Genomic DNA, 18,170 nt, shown 5'->3' on the forward strand with positions numbered 1-18,170 from the left:
TAATATTCGTGGTGCAATTTCATTGGCTCCCTTTTTTTACTCTTCGTAACTTTTATTGCTCGTATATTAAGGCATTAAAAAAAAAAACAATAGTTTAATATCTAATCCTTTAAATAAAAAAAAATACAATAAAAACCTATGATTAAGAAGGCAAGCAAAATAATAAGATGTTTCATCTGCAAGTGTAGTGTGAGTTGGAAGCGTTCATATTTAAGGTAGTGTTTGCTATCAATTTACATTTAACTTTCCAGCGGGCGCGCCCAAGAAGTTACAAAAACGGGTTTTCAATTATATTCGCATCCTACTTAAGCATGAAATAAAATTCCAATTTTAGAATTTTAAAGCATTACAAATGCACTAAATGTACAGAATCTTTAAACAAGTTTCAAAGTAGATTTCATTAATTTTTACAAAAAAAATTTACTATTTAATAACATTTTGAATTACAAGCATGTAACCTGCCTCACTTAGTCAGCTTTGTGTAGTGCGTGGTGGGGGACATTATTTTAATCCAAATTAAACTTATTTTATGAAAATTAAATACTGAATGGTTTATTTTGGTTGCTACATACTTGATCAAAAATTTACTTTATGAGATAAATGCTCCGCTTTTTGCTGTCTCACAAAACGTGTGAATTTACGTTATTAATTAATAACGTATAAATTTATTTTTTTTTTATAAATTTCCAGTTCTTTCTTCCATGGACTTTACTTACCCTTTGCCGGCTTGCTACCCAGTTATGCTCAGCTTTCGTGTGAAATGATTACCATTAAGGACTCAGTACTTCCTCCAGTAAGTCATTAAATTTTAGATGGTTATCATCCGTTCTTTACTTGAGATTGAAAAAGTCAAGAAAATCTTGCTCTACCACTTGCCATTTTTCGTGTAATCTCATCCATTATTTTGTTCGTTCAAAGTTTTACATCATCTACTAAAATCTTTTTAGTATGATTAATCCTTTCCTTTGTATTGTGATGAAATAATTAAATGTATCAGAAGTACTGAAGAGATCCAATCAATTGTTACTTGAAAAGTAAATAATATGTAGCAGCTGACTGTTTTGTTTTGTTTAGCACTGTTAAAATTGTAAGAGACTATGAGTAAGATTTAATAAATATAAATTATTTACAAGAATTTAAAAAAAGAATATATTATTATTTATTTATAAAACAACCAACCAACCAAAAATATTAGATAAAGAAAATACGTATCGAAAATTAAAATTTGATTATTATTATTTTCCTTTAAAAAACAGAAATTAAGTAACGACATCGGACGGTCGGATTCGAAGTATGACGGGAACACTGGTACATGGAAGAATGGCTAGTTCGGTCACCACAGCGGTTACTAGATCCGCCGGGGTAATATCATATAGTACGCTTAACATAGCAACTGTCGAATCGTTCTCTTTCATCTCCACTGCACGACTGTAGTCCATATCCTCGTCATTTCCTTTAGTGAGGCGGGGAAGAATAATATAATTAATTAATTGTGTAAAGAAATGTATATTTTTAAGGAAATAAATAAATGGCGCACCTAATTCATTGTAAACAAACGCATCCATCTGAACCCTTTCACAGAATTTGTATGTCTCACAGCATACTAATACGGGAACGTTATACGAACTGGCGACCAGAGCAACCAAGGCACTACCTGTTCTTGACATCACAGAACCATTGGCAAGAAGTGCGTGAGCTCCTAGCAGAATTTTAGTTACCTGAAATATTTTTACGAACATTAGCAGTAGTACAATAATAATTTTTAAAAAGATAAAAAACATTCCAAGGACCGTAGATGAAGGAGGATCACATTGGAGGCCCAACGACTTACATTGACCCAAACTTAACAAGCTAGAATTTCATGACTCCACCATATCATAGAAATGATGGGAGAAATATTTACTCGGCAAATACTTTTAATACGTTCGTAATAAGGGAAAAGATTCCAACATTTAATTTTCCTTGACAATTTAGCAAGATTCCAATCTATCTAAGAAACAAAATAAAAAATCGACCAAGAAAATGTACCAAAATAAAAAGTCTCTTATGAATGTTGAATCTTTTTCATTATGAACGTGGTTAACACAATTACTTGTTTTCAATAATACTGTGCCTACTTAGTTTTACTTTAAAAAGTACTAATAATTTTGCAAAAGAAATAAATATTCCTGCAAAATATTTAAATGTAGCAACTAAAATTTCCTAATTAAATAATGCACTTCTCTCATGATGAAGCTCAAAGCTGAGATCAGGACATAACTGCACTTAATGCCATGATCCACTAATCTTCTTAACATTTCACGACCTTCGAACCACGGTCCGCTGTCTACAACTACTACGGTGAATTGTTTTCCTGCTTTATGACTTTCCACCAGAATGCGAAATAACAATGAAGAACTGCAACAAGAGGAAACTTTATTAACAAAATAAAATCAAAAGAAGATTATATATAAAACTTAATGTGAATATGAGAAATATTGAAGTCAACTATCTTTTTAGTATAAATTGCAAGTTTTAAGATTTTTTTAGTTTAAATAAAGATACCGTTGCTCTGCGTGGGCGTAGTTAGTGATTACTTAACAAGAACAATATCTAAAAATATTAACCAAAAGTAGAAAAAAAAGTAAAGTAATGCCCATTTTTCAGGCGGGCTTTACGTCCAACTACGAACGAGGTGTCGTGGACGGAGACGACTAGCAAACATACTTTACCACAAAGTTCTCATATTAAACATAAAATCCAACCCACTAACTAACAATACATCTTAGCTTTGCAGGTCTCTAAACTGTTCGTCTACCGTGGCGTCATCAAACTACCAACTTAATAATGCTAAGTTGCAAATCCTTAATATGCAACCATTAAAAAAACGAACACCACCCATTTTTTTTTCAATATATGTTTCAACTTACCACCCGTAAATCAAAATATTATCCCCATTTGCAATTTTTTCTTGAACAGAATTACAAATTGCTTCACCAGCTACATCTATCTGTTCTCTAATATAGGTATCTATAACATCACAGAGTTTTCTTCTAGCCTGAAACAAACATATACAATGCATGTATGTATGTATGTACTACTATATCTCAAATACCATTAAACAAATAATAAAGAGAAGTCTGAGTGTTAGCAAACTAAAAAATATATGTTTGATTTTATATAGATTGTTTTTTTTATAGGTAATAATGTTATTTCTTTTGTAGAAGTATTTTTTATTTTGAAAAAATGTATGTTACTTGATTAATTTTTAAGAGATATTTAAATATTTGTCAACATTAAGTCAAGATCATCTTATTCAGCTAGCATTCTTCTTACCTCCACATCGGCGATATCGTTCGGTAACTGTGTAAGATGTGATTTAATATGACGCACAGCGTTTGTCATTGATACAGACGATGGCCGGCATTTATTCAAATATGCCATTATATAAGACAATTGAGATTCAAGACCACGGGAAAATTCTTTCTCTGAGGGAGTGATATAATCCATTATTACCTGTTTTTAAATAAAAATCTTATTAACATAAAATTAAGTGTGTAGACTGGGATGCAGATTCAATTAGTTCATAAGACGTCAAGAATAAAATGGCAGAAATGATGCATTTCAAAATGTTTTTATAATTTTTCTTTACTGAAAATAAAGTAATGCCTATTTTTTTCCAGGCGGGGCTTAACATCCATCAACCAATTAGGTATCTGGATAAAAGCAGAAGCATATTATTTCTTTCAACAAATTCTTTCTAACAAATAATAAGTAGCTATATACGCGGGGTTCAAACTGGGGATTTCCCTCTTGCAAAAAGTCACGCTCATAACCACTAATTGTTGAAATTTGTATTGTACACTAAAATTCTTAGGTTGAACTTAAAATATTTCAAAATGTTCGTTATGTAATTAAGAATTAACAATTTTTAAATACATCATTTCTATGAGTGTATTTTTGGCATCTTATGAGCGGATAAAAATTATATGAAAACACTACATCTTACTTTTTTTAAAAAAAAATGCAAAATACTCATTAAAAAAAAAGAAGAATACTGGCCTCTTTTAAAGCGTTTAGTAAAGCAACACATCTGGCGTTCGAACCCATAACAACCCTGGAAGAATATTTCATTCCTAATTTCACAATCTCTGGATGTACATTGCTAGAACATTTCAAACAATCGACAAATCAATCGAGTGATTGTTGTAAAGTTGTTAGACAAGGATATTGCAAGGAGACCAAACCTCTGGACATCTAGGCATTAAAAAAAGATAATAAATTAAGTTATAGTTAATCGCCTTTGAGGAGGGATAACCTCTGCGCCACTCACAGATCTTAAGGCCCATGTTGCTGAAACAACAACAGCAACACTTCTCAAGTCTAGGAATATACGACTAGAATGCTATTGTAAACTCTATGCTGAGAATCACGGAAAACCGTTCTAAGAACTCATGTTCTTTTATCAACTATCATAGCATTACCAATACTTTATTATGATGAGTGCAGACAGAATCTGTGTAACACATGAAGTAAATCAAATGTAACCAGACGGATCATATAAACCTGTCTTCTCTTGAAGGCAGCCTAACCAAAAAGTAATATTAAAAAAAAAGTCTTACTCAATCTGCCAGAAGAAAAATTCTGTTTGGAAAACCATAAATATCAGCTCGCGATATATAATGACCAAATTGTTTACTCAGCAAAAAACCGTACATGTTTTCAAACCAGGTAGTTTTTCTTTTCAATCAGCGAAAATTCAAATGAATCAACAATAAAATTGACAATTAGATAAAATCCAAAGACAATGATCATTTAATAAAATACTTACGGCACCAGTTTCGCTTCGGAAGTTTTTTGCTCAAATTTCAAATGACTGAAAAGTTTAACTCTCTGATGTCCAGTTTTTATTGGTATCGGCATAATCTTCTCTTTCTGAAAATGAAAAGAATAAAATATTCAACAATTAAAACAATATATATTGGCTTTATTATTAGGAGATCGATCCCCAGTTCGAATCCAGCTTAAGACTACTTTTTACTTGTTAGAAAAAAATTGTTTAAAGTATGAACTTCCGCCCCAGTCCACGACACCTAATTAGTAGTTGGACGTTAAGCCCCGCCTGAAAAAAATAGGCGATTAACTTAACTCTATACATGTACATATAATATACATGTTTAATAGTTTTAATTTGGTAAATAAACTAACTTGAACTTTATTTTCTGATATAATTTCAGTTTTTTTCTTAATCTGAGAAGGAAGTTGATTATTCGTCTGTTGATCCAATTTTGATCGTTTTTCTGCTTCTTTCGCCGCTCTTTGTGCTTCCTGAAAAGGCAATAAATTTGAAAAAAGTTTTTAACAATAAAAAATCTGGAAGAAAGCAAATATTTTTTGGTCCAAAAGAGAAGAGAAAACAATCATTATGTCAACATAAAAAAAAAATGAGAAATAGTAATTTAAAATGAATTAACTTAAATTGTAAATGATTATAAATATTAGGGTTAACTCTAACATCACGGCTGTCGTTTAAGAAACATCTCATTGAAAAAAAAGGTTAGATCCAAACTTTGTCTTAAATGTACTGTGGCAAGACTTGATGGAAAATAAGGATATACAATTTAGATCTAAAGTGCAGGTGTTTTGAAACTGTCAGTGGGGCTATCATATGTTACGGTGCACAGATATGGGGTGAGGCTAAGTATGAGGAGACTGAAAAATTTCTGAAATTCTTTATTTAAAAAAAAAAAAATGGTTTAGGTTGCCAATTTATACGCCTTCGGCCTTCCTATATCTGGAAACTCATTGAATGCCATTGTTCTTCTGTACCCTCATATTACGTCATAATTCTATCAGTAGAGTTTTTCAGTTACCAGACGACCGGTTTACTAAAAAAACTGGCAATAAATATTATTAAAAATATCTGTAATTGACGTCGATGAAATTAACAAGATTATAAAAGTCACTTTTTCGGGCTCAGAGTACCTCAAATCCTGTATCTCCGTCACTCAAAATACTCAATATCAAAAATTTACCTCCCGTTACCAGCTTAGTAAGAAAATGTAAAATTGCCAGTTAAAGAAGAAGGGGGAGTACCTATCTTTGATCTCACCTGTTTAGCTCGCCTTTCAGCTCTCAGTTCAGCTTTACTCTTTCCAGCAGCCTTTTCGTCTAGACTTCTGTCCACTAAAGTTTCTTCAAGATTCCTGGCATTTACTGGAAGTACTTCTGAAGGCTTTGTATCTTTATCATTATTAGCTGATTTTGTTTTTAATTTTGCATTGAGTTTTGCCTGTTTTCTAGCTTCTCTTTCAGCCATTATTTCCTCTCTACTTTTTTCCGTTTTCCTAGCAGCTTCAGTTATTTCCGGTTTGCGCTGTGCATCTTTTTTTAGTTCGCCGGTTGTATTAGATTTATTTGGTAGGTGTTTTACAGTAGGTGCTTTCTGTTTAAAAATATTGAAAACAAACTATTAGTTCGATTTATTTATCTTAGGTAATATAATGTAAATAACTCTAAATATCTAATGCCCTTAATAATCTCCCACTGTAGCTCATTTCCTCTTGCAGCATAGTGGTCTAGTCACTTTTTCTTGAAAGGATGGGTACCATCACCAAGTTGACGGACTAACATCAGCATAAGTTCAGTAAATGACCGAATTTTTTTTTTTTTTAGTAAAAGGATCAACAATGAAGTTCAAATCACGTATTACACAACTAATTTAACATTTCTCCGAATGGAAGAATTTCTAGAAACAACGTCTTAAACAAAATATTTATAGAACTATAAATTAGGCGTTCAGAGGTTTTACTGTGAAAGAAAACATTCAATGTCACCTTAACTTACATCTAATAAAAGAAAGAAATAACTGAGAAGTTATTTACCTCTAAATCTTCATTTCCTGTAGTGCCGTCAAGTTTTTCTGAGGTTTTATTCAGCGATTTCATTTCGCTATTCGCTACAATTTCTAAATCTTCTGATGGTTTCTCGCTATTATCTTTAGTTTTTTGTAATAATTGTTGACCTTGTTCAGTGGATACTTGATTTTCATCTTTTTTACTTTTATATTTTAGTTTTATTGCGAGTTTTATTTGCTTTTTTTCCTGTCTTTTTGCCTTGATTTCATTTTTATTCTTTATCGCTGAACCGTTCTTATTGTCCATTTCTTCTGTTAGTGTTTCACTAGGACTAATTACAGGTAACTTATTACACTCTATTTCTGTACAACTTTCTGTTGCTGGAGTTTTCAACCTGTCATCAACCTCACAATCAGTAGTTTGTGGTTCAACTTGACAAATACCTGCAGTTTTCCTCAGATTCTGTAGTTCCTGTTCTGACAAGTTTGAATTCGTTGTAGCTAATTTATTTTTCCTCCTAGTTCTTCGTCTTTTGGATTTACTTTTACACTGAAGTCCATCTTTCACTGAATTTTCATCTTTATCCAAACACTTGGGCAATTCTTTCACAACTTTTTTTGGCACCTAATCAACATAAAAGAAAAACATACGGAACAAATTAACGAATGATAAAAATAAAATAGATTAATCAGATCAAAATATTAGTCAACAGGTATCTCGCAAATGGCATTTCATATTACTTCTGTTAATATAAAAATATCAAGAAAATATAATTTACCTGCGAAGTAGACATCTTTTGCAATGAAAATAATAAATTAATTAAAACGAATATAAAAAATAATCAACAAATAAAAAATTAAAGTAACAATCAAGAATACATTTTTAAATTGAAAAGAGTAATAATTATTCAAAAATAAATTACCTTTATGGTAAGAGTAATATAGTTTAGTCAGTTCCAAAAAAAAGTAAATGATTTGCTAAATCTTTTTCGTGAAAGTAAACACCGTTCCACTCAGCATTTCAGGTAGGTTTCACACATTTCACCATATGTAGTATTAACGACAGTTCTGTCTGGGCTGAAAAAAATAGGTTACACAATACATAGAAATTAAAAAAAATTTGGAACGAAATTAAATTTATTTGCAACCTACAATTGGCTATAATTATTTGTATTATTACATTTTTTTTAGACTCAACTCCTTGTATATTTGTAAATAACTTCTAATAAATGATAACCGAACTGTTGCTATTCTGCCAAAAATTAGGGCTATTAATAAACAAAGTGAAATAATTATGGTCAGATGTAAAAACTAAGGAAATTATTTATTAAATCGCAAAAATTGAAAAATGAAATTAGATTAGGAGGGTGGCTCCAATTAAATTAGGGCAAACTATCCATTAGTAGAATATTGTCCTTTCGTGCTTGGTGCAAATTGTTTTTTATTTATACAATAACACGATCAATAAAATAGGATTTCTTTTCTCAAAATTCATTATTAATAATTTTTTATTTTTTAATACAATTCGTTTTCAGGCCAGCAATCAATGAAATTCTTTGTCCACTTCAGAATCTTAGCTTAGTAATCATTCTCAACTTGTTATTTATTAACTTTTATTTTTTAAATAATTTGCTACATTTTTCAACATTTAATAAAAAATTACACTATACGTTTTAACTTTTTGGCAACCTTTACAAATTTGTAATTACCTTAAATTATAATGATGAAATAATAGACGTAAACTTTTTTTTTAAATTTCATTTAACATGGTGATTTAAGTTTTATGTTCAAGAAAAAAAGCAGGCCGAAGCTATTTCCCAATGATTCACTTCAATTCAGCATCAATGAACAACTTTATTGCATTTTCGTTTTACCTCTTGTCTGTATATATAGTTCGATCCTTAAAACTAATGATAAAAAGTAATTTCAAACAGAAACAAGATATAGCTTTCTCAGAATGTTGTATTTTCTAAGACATTTTTTTGTTTTCCAAACTTTCTTTTCTCTTTAAAAAGACTTTCTTTCCATCTGAACGGAATATTGAAATTTTAGGATTGTTTTGCACTTCTGGCTCTTGCTATTTTTAAATCAGCCATAAAAATAGAAAAATTATAACAAGCTAACAATTTCTCTATAGGTGACAATTCTGTACGGCCATCCTTTAATGAGTAAACTCCGGGAATGTGTTTAGTTCTGATTAGATGATGCAATTTAGGAAGTATATAGTTCATCCATTTCAATTTTTCATTCGATAATTCTTCATTTTGAAGTTCTATTTGGTCATTAAAGAATTCATGCATCTTTTTTACTACTATCCTGTTAACTAGTTCGTTATGAATGTAAAACTGAACATCACCAATATTATTTATATCATTACGAGATTTGTAAAGGCGCCATGCTTTCTGTATTTTGCCAGCCATTTTATCGTAATAGTTCTTTCTAGATTCCAGAAATCTGAAAAATAACACAATTTAAGAATTCGGGTTGTTTTAAAAGTAACTGAATTTTACTCTGAATGTTGTAACACCACTATTATGAACAGAGTTGTTTAAAGCATGATACATTTTGTTATGTGTTTATTACACTAATTTTTGTAACATTTCATAGAAATTTGATTTGCGAATATACTTCTCGGAAAAGTAAAAACTTAAGTATCTTTATTAAAATGCCAAAGCTCAAATATAAGATTCTATAAATATGCAAGCTACATTGTACCGCAACAAAGGTTCCAGTTATTTATAAAAATAATGATACATTATCACATTTTTTTGCATGTCCTAAAATTATAATTTTATAAATCATTAATAAAAAAAAAAGGGGGATCAATCTGGGGTGAGTTATTGGGTTTAGATCTAAGTACGTAGGAGAAGTTTACTCAATAATTTCTCTGCGTACGAAAATCTAGACACCCAACAAAGCCATCCTATAGAGAACCAAGTCTCAGTTATTATTTGCTGCTTTAAATTCTTAGAAATCAATATACACCACATTAGTTTCTTGGTTCCATGAACATACCGGAATCATATGGAACTTTGTCGGCTGATGTGGCGGCGCTAGAGGAGTCTTATTTGGTTGGAAAGTTTCCAATCCCCATTATCCCAGCATCAAAACGGCGTTAAAGGTGGATCAGTGGGTTTTAAAAGAAGTTTTACCTAATCGACAATAGAACAGGGAGTACCTTGGCCTGACTACGTCGGCTCTGATTAATTTCAGGTATTGGCTGGGCCTGCTACTTTGGCGTATCACCTATTTAACTGCGGCTTCATCTTGTAACCAATCAGTGGTGAATCTAATGAAACTACACTCCAAAGAGGATTGTTGCGCTCACGCTATAATTAAATTCCTTATCTTGGTGGAAGTAAAGAATTTCCTTCCTAAAATCGTTGCATCTAGTAAGATAAACTCTCTACGTCCATTCAAAGCACTGGAATCTGATGATGGACCAGTTAAAGGGAGTAGGTGTGTATTGTATGCCTAACAACCTGCCCATTAATCTAATAAGCATCGACAACATACACTTTTTTATTATTATTATTAATTTACTTACCTTTGTTTAATGAGTTGCGTTATCATAATCCTTGTAAAATAACCCCTCCACGTTTTCTGTATTTGAATTGCACTTCTGTGCAAATTTTGTAAACACCTCCTTGTAAGAAAACCACGAACATTTTTCTGAATAACCCTGGCAGCCTTATAAAAGACATAAGATTCATAAAGAAATCGATTCACATTTTTACGTAACAATTCTGAGAAAGCTTCGGGTTGACCTATATTCCTAAACGTTAATGTAAAGCTCATTTTAATATCTAACTATTTTATTTAGCTTTGACAAATCTAAGCTATTATTATTTTAGTCATTTACTGCTATAATCACATGTTGCTTCTTATTTTATTTTTTTAAAGAATAACATCTGGTAACTAATTCGCACTATAGAATTAAACCCAGAAGCCGGTAATTGGAAAGATCTGAGAAACCACAGGCCAATGACCTTAGATGTTGATGCGCTTTAAATACATTGATTACTCTTTTAAAAAATGTTTTCAAAGCTTCAGAATTTTTAAAACACTTCATTAGATTTTACAATAATGCAAAAAGTTTTATTAAGAAAATTTTGATTAGATATCATAACGTTTGAATAGGTAGGGGGAGTTTTGTCACTTGCCACAATTACCTTTAGATACAAAATTTTGATCTGTGTGGTTGCAAAAAAAAAAAAAAATACTCTTTATGAACGACGATTCACCCTAAATTTTTAAGAAAATTAGGGAATTTTATCATTTATAGAAAAAGAGAAAACAAAACAAAGGCGAACCTCAATATTACGCTTTTTCGTGCACTTTTTAAGGATCAAACCTTATACAACTTCCCACCGGAAAGTTTTATTAAAATTGCAAAAAAAAAATTGGGAGACCTTCATATAAAAAGAAAATTAAGAAAAATTACTTTAGTCGTATGAAAGATGCTTGAATATTTACCTTGTAAGAATATAATCATTTTTGAATCTAGCAAAATTATCTTCTTAATGGGGTTCAATAACAATATTATGCCTTTTCTTAGGACATTGCACTTTTACAATTTCTTAAGCTGACTGCTCCTGACATATTTTTGTGTAATATTTCTGCTGGAACAGAAAAACTGGGATGATTGGCGCTGCTTACAAATCTTTAATTTTGAAGTTTATTATTTTTTTTAAATTATACATTATTATTGTAAACATTACATACATTATTGAGCATTAAAGTTAATTTAAAAAAAATCCAGTGTTTATAATTTCAACAAAACTATGCCTATTTCAAATCTTAACTCTCCCATTACCTTGACAAATGTGGCCCCTCTTTCAAAAATTTGTTTTCTTAAATCTATTTTAATTTTTTAATTTTTAAATATTTCATTCTACCAGAATACATTAATAATTACACTTATTTTTTTTTTCAATGGATAATTTATTTTTATTTTAATTATTGCATGAATTCTTTGATTTAGGCATCATCTGTGCTTGATCTGACATAACCCTTCTTTTCCAATAATTCCTGCATGTTTAGTGAGTAAAAAGTGAGTTCAGGTTAATCTTGAAAATGAGGTACGATTACTTATTTTTTTCTTACAAAATACAATTGTTTTCATGTAGGCGATAAATATAAATGTAAAATTTGTTATTATTTTAAATATTTATAATTTTGTTTTTACGAATTCAAAATAATCTGGTCAATTTATAACCTTAATTCACATGTGACGAGTAATGTTCATTAAACAAATATTGATATAAATATACAAAATTTATATTGATCATGTAATTAATGTTTCTTTTTAAGCTCTTTGAAGTTACAAAAGAGGCTGGCCGCCTCTGTTATGAGATGCGGCAAGAAAAAAGTGTGGTTGGATCCTAATGAAATCAACGAAATAGCCAATACTAATTCAAGTATGAATCGTTTTCATAGTTAAAATTAATGAATATACGATGAAATAATTGTACCACTTGTTTTATTATACCACTTTTAGGACAAAACATCCGAAAGTTAATAAAAGATGGTTTAATTATAAAGAAGCCAGTGGCAGTACATTCCCGTGCACGAGTACGTAAAAATACTGAAGCCAGAAGAAAGGGAAGACATTGCGGCTTCGGTAAAAGAAAAGGTACCGCAAACGCTAGAATGCCTCAAAAGGTAAGTCATATTGGTTGGATAACAACCAATCATTGTAATACTGTTAGTGTTTTAAAAAACTTCTTTTTTTTTCTAGGTTTTATGGGTTAACAGAATGAGAGTTCTCAGGCGTCTTTTAAAGAAGTACAGGGAAGCTAAAAAAATTGATAGGCAAATGTACCACGATTTGTACATGAAGGCGAAAGGTACGCATTTGAGCTCAACTACAGTTTTATTTTCTTAATTCCAAACAACCTTGCTCTATTGTAAAAATATTATTACGAGTTGTCTTTGATTCAGTGTCTTTAGATTTCGAAGTAATGCAGGCTATTTTTTAAATAATATTTTGTGAAATCAGTAGTGGTATTTTTTCAAGGACGGATTTGGTGTGTTGGTTACGAGCGTAGACATTATTTAAATGGGAGTCCTCGGTTTGATAATCTTGAATCCCCCAAACATTTAGTATTCGAATGTATGTTCACTCCCCCCAAAAAATAGCATTTCATTTCTAGTCCCGAAAGAAAGTATGAAGTTATGAGTGAATGTCGAAATTCTAGGATGATCTTAGTGTTTGCTAGAAGACATATTTCATTATTGGTGAGTGGTTATCTCTGACTGCTGGTTCCTCTTTTCTTGAATTACTGACTCGGTTTACCCGAATCTGTGAGATCCTTTTTCAGGACATTTGGAGAACGTTTACATCATTGGTTATCCCTGACTGCTGTCACCCTCTCTTTTTAAGAGAATGTTGGTAATTGGTGTGCTGTGCGATGAGTGATTTCATTTGGCACCAAACTTTTTAAATTCGTTATTACTTATTTACGTTCTTGTACCACGCTGCGTGAAACAAGAAAGTTGGTTTATCCCCTAACATCGAGTTCGTTGGACTAGCTTGCTAGATTTTCAGCAATAACATTTCCACTCCTCCTTTGAAGTTATATTGGTTATGATTAAAAACATTTTCCTGTATTTAAAATAAGTACTATATCTACGATTTAGATTCGTTTTAAAATTATTGCAAGTTATAGTAGTGGATAATCAGAAACGTTGTTTAATAACGTATTAGTTCGTCTTTATTCTATCTGCTTGCCTCTGACTTTTGATTCGATTAATTACTTACCTGCCTCTTTAATTTTTAAGTCGATGAACCCCTCGTCAGCTAACATTCCTCAACATCTTCTCTGAAGTTGTTATTCAGTTAGATATAGAAGAGGTTTTGTGTTCAATAACTCAAAGAAAATTAAATGGACAAATTATTTTTTATTTCAGTTTTTTTTTTTTTAATTTAAGGCTTGTCAACATGAGAGGAGCTTTTTCCAGTGCACTGCCGGCTTCCGGACAGAGTACTCTCATTACAGGCAACACTGTTCATCTCCGGACAGTGAGCTGTAAGAAGCTCCTAGGTAGTGTAAATCTCTTAGAGCCAGCAACTGTATTCGAATCCTACATGGGAATCCAAATATTTATATGATTAGCTTCACCACATTGCTGATCTCTTACCAAAAATTATTATTTTTATAAATTTAAAGAATTGCACTTAAGTAGACCCAATATTGAATCTTACGACAATTTTGGGGGGAAGTATAAGTGCAAAATTAAGTTGTGATTTTAAACCAACAGCAGCTGCTTCAATTTAACAGCAGGATGCATAATTAAAATCATACAAATTTAAATGGGGTAATTGAACATAATTGACTAGATATTAATTTTATTTATGGTATATTTAAGGAAGAGTTTTTATTTTATGAAAATGGCATTTAAGTAGACCAACTTGGTAATTGAGGCAAAGTTGGGGGAAAATGAATGCTATAAAAAAAAACTGTGATTAGAAACTAATACTGCTGTGTTTTGTACACAGTCGTTGAAATAAATCGCTACAATGTCCTTGGGTATCAGGAATTTAAATGAATATTAGGTCCCGTAAATCGGGGTTACTTAACTACGGGTTATCTTGATTTGTCTAGTCTCTACTTAGCATAATACACTATACCAGCGTTTCCCAAACTTTTTTGACAGCGGCCCGGTACGAGATTTTAAATTTTTTCGCGCCCCACCTTATAAAAAAAAAAACATTTATTTACAAAACAAACTTTATTTTTTAATAAAAAGCAAAATTCAAGTTATTTGTTTGTTTACTTCATACACAAAAATTGCAAAATAATTATATAACAAAAACATCAGTAATTAAAGACATCTTCATTTTGTTTAACATATTTTGACCTTAGTGCGAAGGATGATGTTGTTTTTCATCACATAGTAATTTCAAATTAGGACTTAATGATGTTAATTTTATTCTCAAATTAGGTTCGACATCCAATCTGTTTCGATACTTATTTTTTAAGTACACCAAGGCTGAGAACGCAGTTTCACACGTACAAGTGGTGATAAAAGGCATTAAAAATTGTATCGCTTTTTCGCTTACGCTTGGATATTCCTTTTGACAGCGCAACCAAAAATTAATTAGTGGTACAGTTTCAAACACTTTTTTAAAATCGGTGTCGCATGAAATTTCAATTAAATTATCAACTTTTTGTTCACTAAGATTAAGCATTTCTTCCTTTTCAATATCGACAGAAAGCACAGAATTGACGAATCGAAATCAGCCAATCGAGAGCATCCGAATTTAAATGGTCCGGTAGGAAACGGTGGTAAAGGGTTGCCACCTGTAAAAAAATATTAAATTTAGAGCAAAATGTTACAGATATTTTGTGTTTTTTTACAATTTTTGCCACGACCCAGCTGAATTTTTCTGCGACCCGGTGCCCATACTTTAGGAAACGCTGCACTATATAGGTGTATCACTTTTTAATGTGAAATGAAGCAACGCTTATTGTAACAACTGTTAATACGCAACAGTTATACGTTACATATTTGTGCATGAAATTAGCGAAGACTTGACTAAGAGTTGCAACGACATCAAGTTGAAATTTACTGATGGCTAAATAGAAAATTTTAAGTGACAATTCTCTGTAAAATGTAAAAAATACTGGTGATTTATATATATTTGGTTATTCATTACGTGATTTAAGAATAAGTAGCATTTAAGTAGACCCGATATTGTAAATAAGGCAATTTCTGGGGGGAAAATAAATGCAATATTAAAATATGAATTATTTTCATTAAACAACTGTTTTCCCTTTAACTGTTTGTGCTGATAATTCATGACATTTTTTTTTATTAGAAAAAATAAGTGTTCTCTATTTTCAAGTAGATAACCTTCGTTAGAGTAACTACTCGTATAACCTCAAGGCTTAAGCGATGTATTGATGCAGGATATATTACTTTCTATATATCAAAATTAAATTTTTATTTAGGTAACGTCTTCAAAAATAAGCGTGTGCTCATGGAATTTATTCACAAGAAGAAAGCAGAAAAAGCGAGATCTAAGATGCTCAAGTAAGTAGATAAAAAAAGACTCGTGATATTTAACATTTTTATTGTGACATTGGTATGTACAATGGTTAAGTGCTAATTAAAAAATTTTGAAACTAGGGATCAAGCGGAAGCAAGAAGGTTGAAAGTAAAGGAAGCAAAGAAACGACGTGAAGAGAGGATAACTCAGAAGAAACAGGAAATTCTGCAAGCTTACGCTAGAGAAGATGAAGCAGCTGCTGTCAAAAAATAAATGTCATCTTGATCATTTTTAATTAATAAACTTTCTTGTTTTTTAAATTAATTTTGTTCTTTATATGAAACCTATCTTAAATATAGCAAGTAATCTGGATCAATTCTGGAATTTTCATGTTTTAACACATGAAATCTTGATAAATAGATTGTTCTTAACGGAAAAACAGATTCTTAAAACCAAACGTAGTGAATAAGCACTAGTTACAAGCACAATGCACCATTTCGCTTAAATTCATTATACATTCATCCAGTGTCAAAAATTTTCGTTTTTCTAAAACGGAAACTCGTAAGTGGTGGCTTCCGGAGATTCAATCAAAACATTGAACAAAATAAAACTGGCACATAATGTATATATACAATTTTTTTTTTTTTTTAATGAATAGTATTGCTGATTGTATGCGTCGTTTTTTCTTTCTTTGAAATCCCGTTTTTGAACTTTAACCTATCGTCAGAGGTAAATTAGTTGGATGTAGAGATTTGACTTCTATTTCTATACTTCCGTCTCCTACTTCGCGTAAGTTTGCAAATGCTGTGACGAATAAAATCAGTGATATTATCGAGCACTTGAGAGCCACGTAACCACTATTTACAAGAAGAATAATTCAATGTAGGAAAAGTGCGAACCGATTAAACATACTCTCCATAAGTGCAACATCTTCTAAATTTAGTTCAAAAAGTTAATAGAAAGTTTTGAAGATGGGACTAACATGCTTCTAATTGGAATGGCTGCCTACGATTTTTCACATAGCGCTAGTGCCCCCGATCTGCATAATTTCAAAGTTTGAACCGCAAGATTAAGAAATGCATTAAGGAAATAAGTTCATACCTTCCGCAGGTGCTGGAAATGTTGTTTTTTTTTTTTTGCTTTTTTTGGCATTGGCTTCCGCCATACAGCCAGCATCGTCTAGGTGCTTATCACTAGAATATCACTTACTCTCCATTCTTACTTATAAATACATTCGCTTCACACATTCATCATTCTACTATATACAACTATTTACATAAACTACTACTAATGGATGGATCAGTACTCTATATTCCTGCCATCCTTATAGCTTAACCGAAATTAAAATCACGTAATCCTTCTCTAATCATTTTCTTCCATTCAGTCTAATGCGGCTATAACTTTTAAATACATTCATATTTCTTAGCTAGCTCTGCTACAGATTTAAGCACATAGATGTTGGTGGAGAATATTATGTCTTCGTAGTGAGATGGAGCATCTAAAATACCTGTATAAGTCGTCAAACATTCGTTTCCTTTCTACTACATAACGTGGACATATCATTATTACATGTTTGAAATCCTCCTCCTCATTGCAATCTACGCAAAGATGAGAGGACCTTTTGTTGATCCTGTGTAGATACGATCCGCACACCGCGTGGTTCGCTCTCAGCCTGCTTATTGTCGTAACAACCCATTTATTAGTGACAGTTCCCTTAAACCATGGTTGTCTAGGTAACTGATCTGCCATAGTTTTATAGAATCTACCTTTATCACCATTATTGTAATCTGTCTGCCATTTTTGTAGTGCTGCTTTTGCAATTATACCCTTGATATCGGTGTGTGGTAATTTATAATTAGCCATTTCCCCACTACTGGTGGTGGCTTCCTTTGCATGTGTATCAACAATTTCATTCTCTTTTATACCACAATGACCCCTTACCCACAAAAAATTAATGCAGACTCCCTTCTCTTTAAAGATGGCAATAGTTTCTACAATCTCTGCGATAATGTGATTCATTCCTGCAGGCTGGTTGTGTATATGTGATAATTTACACAACACACTCTGGCTGTCACTAATAATGGTATATTTTTTCTCCGACAACGAATAAATATATTTTAAAGCCGTTAAAATAGCAATTAGCTCCGCTGTATAGATGGACGCCTCATCTTCTAATTTAATTATCGTAAAATAGTTCCGAACCGGATCATACACAGCACTTCCGACTTTTTGGAAATGTTAGTCCTCTAGCAATTGATGATTCCATCATTTGATGGATGACGACGTTGAGATTCCCACCTCCGACTTTTTATAAATTTACGTGAAGCAGGAAAAGGCCAG

The 18,170-nt window shown here is 31.5% G+C and overlaps 2 protein-coding genes and 1 long non-coding RNA gene across 7 annotated transcripts; 2 read left to right on the top strand and 1 right to left on the bottom strand.

Moving 5' to 3' along the window:
• Positions 1-80: 80 nt before the first annotated feature.
• On the top strand, positions 81-1,148 carry LOC141457859 (uncharacterized). Its single transcript, XR_012460584.1, has 2 exons — positions 81-215; positions 691-1,148. It is a non-coding gene; the product is annotated as an uncharacterized lncRNA (long non-coding RNA).
• Positions 1,136-11,789, bottom strand: eIF2Bdelta (eukaryotic translation initiation factor 2B subunit delta). Of its 5 annotated transcripts, none has more exons than XM_074135161.1 (14): positions 11,652-11,789; positions 11,312-11,457; positions 7,759-7,912; positions 7,615-7,629; positions 6,864-7,460; positions 6,092-6,424; positions 5,188-5,307; positions 4,811-4,914; positions 4,042-4,144; positions 3,316-3,495; positions 2,910-3,037; positions 2,220-2,397; positions 1,538-1,718; positions 1,136-1,453 (listed from the first exon to the last, which is right to left on the bottom strand). In XM_074135161.1, the coding sequence occupies exons 4-14, from the start codon at positions 7,627-7,629 to the stop codon at positions 1,260-1,262; spliced, it is 2,133 nt and encodes a 710-aa protein (XP_073991262.1). In that variant the 5' UTR covers positions 7,759-7,912; positions 11,312-11,457; positions 11,652-11,789; the 3' UTR covers positions 1,136-1,259. The 5 variants fall into 5 exon arrangements, with proteins under 5 accessions (XP_073991262.1, XP_073991261.1, XP_073991263.1 ...); XM_074135160.1 differs by having other exon boundaries at positions 11,312-11,454; positions 11,652-11,787; XM_074135162.1 differs by having other exon boundaries at positions 11,312-11,454; positions 11,561-11,686.
• Positions 11,781-16,150, top strand: RpL19 (ribosomal protein L19). The gene is made up of 6 exons (XM_074135169.1): positions 11,781-11,916; positions 12,149-12,255; positions 12,336-12,499; positions 12,576-12,684; positions 15,793-15,874; positions 15,971-16,150. The coding sequence occupies exons 1-6, from the start codon at positions 11,912-11,914 to the stop codon at positions 16,101-16,103; spliced, it is 600 nt and encodes a 199-aa protein (XP_073991270.1). The 5' UTR covers positions 11,781-11,911; the 3' UTR covers positions 16,104-16,150.
• The last annotated feature ends 2,020 nt before the right edge of the window (positions 16,151-18,170 follow it).

Source organism: Rhodnius prolixus, unplaced genomic scaffold, assembly GCF_049639745.1.
Source record: "Rhodnius prolixus isolate KJV_2025 unplaced genomic scaffold, Rpr scaffold_5, whole genome shotgun sequence".
NCBI lineage: Eukaryota > Metazoa > Arthropoda > Insecta > Hemiptera > Reduviidae > Rhodnius > Rhodnius prolixus.